General features: G+C 43.8%; 1 protein-coding gene across 1 annotated transcript in view; it reads left to right on the top strand.

Annotated features, from left to right (window-relative positions):
* Prpf6 (pre-mRNA processing factor 6) overlaps positions 1–9,257 on the top strand; it is a 67,480-nt gene that overhangs the window by 20,019 nt on the left and 38,204 nt on the right. Inside the window, exons 10-11 of the mRNA XM_033766964.1 lie at positions 2,486–2,604; positions 4,495–4,713. Of these exons, the coding sequence (XP_033622855.1) occupies positions 2,486–2,604; positions 4,495–4,713 (338 nt within the window). The remainder of the gene's footprint in view (positions 1–2,485; positions 2,605–4,494; positions 4,714–9,257) is intronic.

Genomic DNA, 9,257 nt, shown 5'->3' with positions numbered 1-9,257 from the left:
CCCCTCCTCTCCTTTCCCCTCCCCTTTCCCTCTCCTCCTCTCCCCCCACTTCTCCTTTCCTTTTTTCTTTTTTTAAATTTAAAATCTAGCAGAAGGGCCAGGGATTTAGCTCAGTGGCACTGTGTGCCTTGTAAAGTGCAAGGTTGTAAATTTGATCACCGGTACCCCCCAAAATAGATAAAATTTAGCGGGACATGACAACTTAATGGTTTTGTAAAGCCTGATCTCAAATGTAATTTTTATGTTTTTTGTTTTTTAGTTTCACAGGGTCTTTCTGTCTAGGTTAGGCTGACCTTGAACTCACTATGTAGTCCAGGCTATTCTTGAACTCAGGCAATCCTCCTGCCTCAGTTTTTCAGGATTACAGTCATGCACCCCTACACCCAGCTCAAACATAGATTTTTGGGTTTTTGTTTGTTGGTTGGTTTGCTTTTTGAGACAGGGTCTCACTGTGTAATTCAGGCTGACCTTGAACTCGCTGTGTAGTCCAGGCTGGCACTGAATTCATGACGGTTCTCCTGCCTCAGCCTACCAAGTGCTGGGATTACGGGTATGCACCACCACACCCGGCTAATATTTTTTGTTGTTTGTTTGGCCTGCTGGAGATGGAAACCTTGTGCATGCTGGGCAAGCACTCTACCACTGAGCTCCATCCCAGTTCTTTTCTTGTATTGTGAGACAGGATCTTGCTACATTGCCCAGGCTAACCTCAACTGCCATCGTCCTGCCTCAGCTACTTTAGTTGGGATTATAGGCATTCTCTGTTAGTCTTTGTTATCATTTTTCTTTTTTCTATTTTTGTTTTATGAGACAGGGTCTCTATGTAGTTCAGACTGGCCTTGAATTCCACAGCCTGTACTTCCAGGGTGGCCCAGATCCTGTACCAGTCCTTCCGCCTCAGCCTCCCTAGTGGTGGGATTACAGGCGTGCAGCACCATGCCTGGCTACTTTATTATTTTTAGAATCGAGGTCTTGCCATGTTGCCCATACTGGCCCCAATTCCTTTTGCCTTTACCTCCTGAGTAGTTGAGATTGTGGATGCACATAGCTCTGGTCAGATAATGGTCTTTTTAAAAACATTGTCATGATTTCCTGATCCTTCAAAGTTCATGGGTTTGAATATGGTGCTGATTTTACAGTTGTCTTCTCCCCCCCACCCCCATGCATAGTTTTACTTGTCTAGCTTTCAGTTACCCGCAGTCAACAGTAGCCTGGAAATATTAAATTGAAAATTCCAGAAATAAATAATTGGTAAGTTTTATGTTGCCCATTGTTCTGAGCAGCGAGATGAGCTCTTGGTGCTGTCCTGCCTGTGCCATGAATTGTCCCTTTGGCTATCTGCACTGTATCGAGAGCCTGCCTATTGGTTCCTTGGTGACCATCTAGCTTATCAGTGTCTTATACCACAGTGCTTTCTGTAGGGCTTCAGATCCCACCCTAGTGAGGTGTGTTACTTGTGTTCTTAATGACCCTCAAGATCTCTCATCACTGTCCTATGGGACTCCCTTCTAGTTTGCTGTTGACTTCCCACCCCATCTTCCAAAGTTGTGTGTTTTTTATTTTAAGGGACATAATTATGAGGGCTTCCTGACACAGGTCATTCTTTCTTTTAAAAAATATCTTTAGTAAATTGCATAGATCTTAGGTGTATAACTTGATATCTTCATGAGTGCACCTATATCCTATCAAGATGTAGAATGTGCCAGGCGTGGTGGCACATGCCTGTAATCCCAGCACTCAGGAGGCTGAGGCAGGAGAATTGCTGCGAGTTCGAGACCAGCCTGGGCTACACAGTGAGTTCAGAGCAGTCTGAACTACATAGTGAGACCCTGTCTCAAAAAAAAAAAAAAAAAGGAAGAAGGAAAAAGAAAAAGATGTAGAATATCAGCTGAGTGTGGTGGTGCACACCTGTAGTCTCTGCCCTCTGGAAGGCTGAGGCAGGAGGATTGTATATTCAAGCTCAGTCTGAAGAATTTAGCAGATTAGTGAGACCTGGTCTCAGAAAAAGGAGGAAGATGTAGCTTGGTGTGAAGGTCCTGGGTTCAATTCCCAGTATGATGCTTTTTTTTTTTTTTTTAAAGTCCCCACAGTGACTGCAGGTGATCTCTGCGTGCTGCCTCCCATCAGGAAGTTACTGTTCTGACTTCCTTTACCAAGATTAATTTTGCTGGTTCTCAAACTTCACATGAGTGGAACCATGTAGTGTTGATTTCTTGACTGGTTCTTATGCTGAGTGTTTTTTGGGGGGCTTCATGTTGCCTGTGTCCCAGCTCTTACTGATGTGACTCCAGTGATCTTTGATTGTTGCCTTGCTTTTTGAGACAGCATGTTGCACTGTATCTGTCTTGTGTGTATTTGTGCTTGACCTAGAAGGTCAGAACTGCAGCCTTTAACTGTTCCCAGTGGGAAACCATCAACTCTGCCAGCACATGCCTCCTGCTTTTATTTCTCTTTGCTGTGACCTGGTTTCTTGTTTGACTTTCAGCCCTAGAGCATGTTCCAAACTCTGTTCGCTTGTGGAAAGCAGCTGTTGAGCTGGAAGAACCTGAGGATGCTAGAATCATGCTCAGCCGAGCTGTGGAGTGCTGCCCCACTAGTGTGGAGGTGAGTCTGTCAGACTCAGGTTCACAGCCCACCCCGAGGAAAGCCCGAGCCAGGTCCAGTGTCCAGGGCTGACATGTATGGAGCGTTGTGCTCACCAGGGCTGCAGTGTTTGGCAGTAGAAGGTGGTCTGCAGCCCAGGATGCTGCTCTGTAGCAGCTGCCAGGTGGGATGGTGGCTGGTTTCAGTCACTCATGTTGTGATGAGCTCACGGAGCAGGTGGTTGGCACACAGCACAGTGGGTAAACATGCAGAACTGAATCTTTGCTCATCCCCGATCACAACAGAAAACCAGTAGACACTTTCAGGGCTGTCCCTTCTAATACCGCCCAGAGTTTGTGAATGTGAGCTGAAGGGTAGTAGGGTAATGGAAGGCAGCTATGCCCACCAGTATACCACCAACATGGATAATAGGATCGTTGCTCTGTCTTTCTCCTGGCCCAGTATAAGGCTAACTCTTTGCCTCAGAGCTGGTGGGAACTTCTTTACTTTAAATCTTCAATTAACACAGCCTTCTGAACAGTGATTTCTCAGTTTAGTCTTTTTGGTCTTTTGAGACAGGGTTTAGTTATGTAGTTGAGGTTGGCCTTGAATCACTATGTGGCCCGTGCTGGCCTCGTGATCTTCCTGCTCTAGCCTGTCAAGTGCTGACATAACAAGCATGTGCCCCCATGTGCAGCTCATCTTGGTCTTGTGCTACCTAGTATGTCTTTAGTTATCCTAACAGATACTGTGAAGTTCTCCACGCAATTAATTATATTTTATTTATATAAAAATATATAGAGCCCATACACATTTTTGGAATGGAATGTTGCAGAATCAGTGCTACTAGAATAGAGAATTCCAGAAGGTTGAGTACCGACCTATCTTTGAGCCCATCCTTCTCACCTTTCCCAGCATCTGGAGTCAAGTCTGGTACACTGTGCACATTTTAAACTAGAGTTGGTAACCTTTGGTTAAGAGTCCCACTAACCTTTCCCACACCAGAATTTGTTGTGAAGTTAGAATCATAGCTGGGCAATTGATTGGGTCAGAAATGCTACTGTTTAAATAGTCCTTGAGAGTCAGGGATTTAGTTCAGAGGTTCTGCCACTTACCTCGCAAGAGCAAGGACCCGAGTTTTATCCCTAGGACCAAAATAAATAAATGAATAAATAAATAGTCCTTGAGACTTTTTAAAAATACTTTGTGGACATGCTGTGCGCTTGTTGAAGTGCACTGCTCTACATAGTTGTGCACTCTGTAATCACTGCACTCTGAGAGACTCAGGCAGGAGGATCTTAAAGTTTGAGCCCAGCCTGAGAACTTAGCAATACCTAATTTCAAGTAAAATTTTAAGAGGGCTGGGGATTAGCTCAGTGGTGCTGCCGCCTGCCTTACAAGTGTGAGGTCCTGAGTCTGATCCCCAGTACCACAAAAGAAAAATTTTTTAAAAGGCAGTATGGGGGTTGGGCCAGAGTTTAACTTGGTTCTACCACCTGCATCGCAAGTGCAAGCTCTCCAGTTTGATCCCTGTTACAAAAAAAGAGACAGAAAGAAAGTGGGGGGGCACAATTGGGAACATACATAGCTCATCGTGAAGATCCTGGGTTCAGTCCCCAGTATAGTCAATCATTTTTTTGTGTGTTTTGTTTTATTTCTTTGAGACAGGGTCTCACTAGGTAGCTGAGACTGACCTGCAACTCACTATGTAGCCCAGGTTGGTCTTGAACTCACAGTGATCCTCCTGCCTCAGCCTCCCTAGTGCTGGGATTATAGGCATGCGCTACCACGCCCGGCCTAGTACAATCAGTCATTAAGACAGACAGACTTGCCATCGGACTTGGAGGAAAGCACATGGTTTCATCATCTTTCAGGACATGGTCCTCTCATTTTTTGATGTTCTCTTTGTAGCTCTGGCTTGCTCTGGCGAGGCTGGAGACTTATGAAAATGCCCGCAAAGTCTTAAATAAAGCACGTGAGAACATTCCTACAGACCGGCACATCTGGATCACGGCCGCCAAGCTTGAGGAAGCCAATGGGAACACTCAGATGGTGGAGAAGATCATTGACCGAGCCATCACCTCACTGCGGGCCAATGGTGTGGAGATCAACCGTGAGCAGTGGATTCAGGTAGGCTGCATTTGGGTGTCCTAGGGTCTGCTTTAAAAGCAGATATCTTCAGGGCCAGGGATTTAGTTCAGTGGCACCACGCCTGCCTTGCAGATCCTGAGTTCGTTCCCCGGTACCAAAACAAAACAAACAAAAGCAGATGTCTTCCTGTATGTGGGGGTCTCACATAGTGTGTAGAAGGTGTTGGAGAGTTCCCACTCAGGTGGGTAAAGCAGGCCTAGTGTAACTTTGTTCTACTTGCCCTCACTCTCAATGGATTCAAGACCTTGTGCAGCCTTGAGGTAACTTATTCTGAGGCATTTTCAGGGCACAGGCACCTATCTCTAGTGTCCTTTGATAGTAGAGATGATGTCGCCTCAAAGACAATGACTGAGTCTTATGTCTTTTTTATTTTTCGTCTGTCGACATAAAGCTAAAGAAGTCTTTAGAGGTCATCTGACCCACTTCTTGGGTTTGGGTTCCTCTACTGCTTTCTCCAAGGAGTTACGTACTGAGTGAACTCTCTCCCGATGGCTCTGCCAAGTGGGAGGTGCTTTGTAATGGAACCTGTGCCAAAACTCTTCAGTGCTGCATCCTGTGGAGAGAGCCCCTCTGCTTTCCTTTCTACCCTCTGTGCTGGCAGACAGACACCCGCACCTCCCTGCAGCCTCCTTTCTCTGGCATTCTATTGCTACAGTCAGACAGCTGACAGCTGGTTGCTTCTAGAGCCACAGGTTCTCCAGATGCTCAGAGTGTGTTGTCACTTTCTGTTGTGAGTCTTCTTGAGGAGCTTGGGTTGGCTCTGATGCTGCTTCGTGTTTCTGCGTCTCGAACATTCTTGCTCAGCACCTCACATTTAATTCATGTGGGATGTTGTTCAGCCATGTGGCTCTTTTTTGTATTTGGTGATTTTGGTTTTCCTTTTTAAAAATCTCAGGTTTAAGGCCACATTATATGTATCTCTGAAGCTTAACCACTTAGGTCTAGCCCTTCCTATGTCTGATTGCTTTAGTTGTGTTATTGTCATTTCTCTCTTTTGTTCGTTCACTCGTTTATGTTTTGAGACATGCTGTGTAGTATTGCACTCACTGCAATCCTCTGGCTTCAGCCTCCTGAGTATTGGGATTACAGGTGTGCTGCCATACCCACTGACTGTTAGTGTCATTTCTGATGCTGTCTGTGCTCCAGGTTTCCCAACTATCATCATTTTTCTTCTACTTGAAGGTGTGTGTGTGTGTGTGTGTGTGTGTGTGTGTGTGTCTGTGTGTCTGTCTGTCTGTCTCTCTGTCTGTCTCTTTCTCTGTTGTAATGGGCATTGAACTAAGGCCTTTGAGCATGTAAGACAAGAACTCTACCCAGTACCCTGCCACCAAACTGTATCTCTAGCCTTTTTTACTTTGTTTTGAAATTTTGAGACAGGTTCTTCAATTTAGAATCTCCCTGCCTCAGCCTCCCAAGTAGCTGAGATTACAGGCAAGTGCCACTACACCTAGTCTTTAACATTTCTTATAGTACAGGTCTGCTATAAATTCTTTCTGCTTTATGTATCTAGAGATAGTCTTTATTTTAACATTTTTTGAAGTACTGGGGATTGAACCCAAGGCCTTGGCATTAAGCTGCTTTCCCAGCACTCTTATTTTTTATTTTGAGGTAGGGCCTCAGTAAGTTCCCTAGGTGGGACTTGAACTTGTGATCCTTAGACCTCAGCTCTCAAAGTGCTGGGATTATAGGCATGTGCTACTGCACTTGATTAACTTTGCTTCTGAAAATTACTCTTGCTGGATATAAAAGTCTAGGGTGGCACTTTTTTTCTCTAGTAATTCAGAGAACTTGTAGTCCTTCTACCTGAGTGTATGCCACTACACCAGGCTTATGTTCTTGTATATGATGTGAGGTCAGAGTTCACCCTCAGTGTTTTTTTTTGTTGTTGTTATTGTTGTTATTGTTGTTTTTCCCATAGCGGGAATCAAACTCAGAACCTTGCACTTGCCAAGCAGGTGAGGCACCACTAAGCTAAATCTGTGGCCCTCATCCTGAGTTTTATTTTTTTTTGTTGTTTTTTTGGTACTGAGGATTGAACTCAAGACTCCCAGTTGCCAGGCCGGCTCTCACCATCAGTTTTTGACATTCGTATATCCAGTGGTCATTGCTCTGCTAACTCTTCTTGCTGTATTGAATGGTCTTGGTACCCTTGCTGAGAATCAATTGGTTATAAATGCGAGGATTTAGTTCTAGATTCATTTCTGTCCCATTTGTGTCTGTCTTAATGTAGCTGCACTAGCTGCACACTGTTCTGACTGCTGTAATTCTCTGGTTTGAAATTGGGAAGCAGAAGTCCTGCTTTGTTCTTTTCAAGATTATTTTGCTGGACTGGGGATTTGGCTCTGTGGTTCCACTGCCTGCCTCACAAGTGCAAGGGTGCAAGTTTAATCCCTGGTACCAAAACAAAACAAAACAAAGATTATTTTGCCTATGCTCAGTTCCTTGCATTTCTGTGTGAATTTTAGGATCAGCTTGTCAATTTCTGAAAAAAAGCCCACTGGAATTTTAATAGTGCATCAGATTTACAGAGTTTCGGGAATAGTGTCGTCTTTTATGTGTGAAGGCCATGAGTTCAATCTCTACTACCACCAGAAAGAAAAAATAAATATTTATAACTAATTTTTTTCTTTTTCTGTGTGTGTGTGTGTGTTTGTGTGTGTGTGTGTGTTTAATATTGGTGCGATCACTGAGCTGCACTCCTACATCCTACTTCACTATTTTTGATGCTATTATAAGTGGATTACTTTCATAATTTTATTTCCATGTTGTTGATTTTTATGTATTGAACTTTGTATCAAAGGGCTCTTATCAGAGACCTCTGCAGTGAATGCTGATCTGTCTGCTTAGTGCTACGATGCATGTCGAAGAAAGACATAAAAACACAGTTAAAGAGACAGGTAAGGGAGCGAGGATGACCAAAGCTCATGCAAGTGAGGCTAAACAAGCAAAGACCCTGAACATTATTATTGGTGATATCATAGTTAGATTGAGGTAAAAGGGCTACCTGGAAGAACTATGTAGAGTTACTACAGATATGTTGTTGATGCAGGCAAGACTTGTAAAGGAAAAGACAAAGCATTCCTGAATTAGAAACAGAACAGACAAAAATACAGGTTGTGAGGCCGGGGATTTAGCTCTTTATAACCTACACTGCTTATAGTCTGCTTTGGGCATAATCAGTGGGGGCGGTCTCCCACAGGCTCTATCCCTAGCTTCTTTTCTTTTTGGGTGGGGGGCACTGGGAACTGATTCTAGTATCTGTGCACTGGGCTATCCCTCGAGCCCTTTTTATTTATTTATTATTTTTTGGTACCGGGAATCAAACTCCAGGCCTTGCACTTTCCAGGCAGGTACTGTGCTGCTGAGCTACATCCCTGGCTCTAAAATTTTTTTATTTTTAAGACAGGAGCTCAGTAAGTTGCTCAGGCTGGCCTCCAACTTGTGATCACCCTACCTCAGAGTCCCAAATAGCTGGCTAAGGTTATAGGTATAAACTGCCTGCCACTCCTGGCTTCTGTTGTCCTTTTGGGGGGGTGGTTGAGACAGGGTCTCACTATGTAGTTGAGACTGACTTGGAACTCACTATGTAGCCTAGGCTGGTCTCGAACTCACAGCAATCCTCCTGCCTCAGCCTCCCGAGTGCTAGGATTATAGGCGTGCGCCACCAGGCCCAGCTGTTGTCCATTTGTTTATCTTTCAGTTTGATTTTTGGTTGTTTTCTGTTGTCTTGTCTTCACATTCATAGGTATTTTTTATCTTCAGTTTCTAACCTACCATTTATTTCATCTAATATATTTTTCACTTTAGATGTTTTACTTTTCATTTCTACAAATTTAATCATGGTCTTTTTTCTTCCTGTGTCTCTCCCTAACTTTGGAACATAGAGACTATGGTTAGAATAATTGTTTTAATGTTTTTGTCTGCTAATTCTAACATTTGTTAGTGTTTGGTCAGTGTTGATGGACCCCCCCCCCCTTATTATGGATTGTGTTTTCCTGTTTCTTTGCATGCCTTGTTTTTTGCCAGATATTGTGAATTTTACCTGTTGAGTGCTAGATGTTTTTGCTTTCCTGTAGCTGTTCTAGAGCTTTGTGTTAGAATGCACATAAGTCACTTGGAGAAACTTTGATCCTTTGAGTCTTACTTTTGGGTTTTGCTTTTATGTGTTGTAAGGTAAGACTTGAACAGTGTTCAGCTTCAAGTTGATTTGCCTTGTTTTTTGCCAGATATTGTGAATTTTACCTGTTGAGTGCTAGATGTTTTTGCTTTCCTGTAGCTGTTCTAGAGCTTTGTGTTAGAATGCAGCTAAGTCACTTGGAGAAACTTTGATCCTTTGAGTCTTACTTTTGGGTTTTGCTTTTATGTGTTGTAAGGTAAGACTTGAACAGTGTTCAGCTTCAAGTTGATTGTCCTGAGGCAGGGCCTCTTTGTGTCAAGTGCCTCATGATCCTTGGGGTTTTTCTGTTTGCCTGATGAGAACTGGTGCTGGTCTGAGCTCTGTGTGTGCTCTGAGGGTTGCTCCA

Source organism: Fukomys damarensis, unplaced genomic scaffold, assembly GCF_012274545.1.
Source record: "Fukomys damarensis isolate Sample0158 unplaced genomic scaffold, DMR_v1.0_HiC HiC_scaffold_22, whole genome shotgun sequence".
In the NCBI taxonomy this organism is placed as follows: Eukaryota; Metazoa; Chordata; class Mammalia; order Rodentia; family Bathyergidae; genus Fukomys; species Fukomys damarensis.
This window is presented reverse-complemented; position numbering and strand designations above follow the sequence as displayed.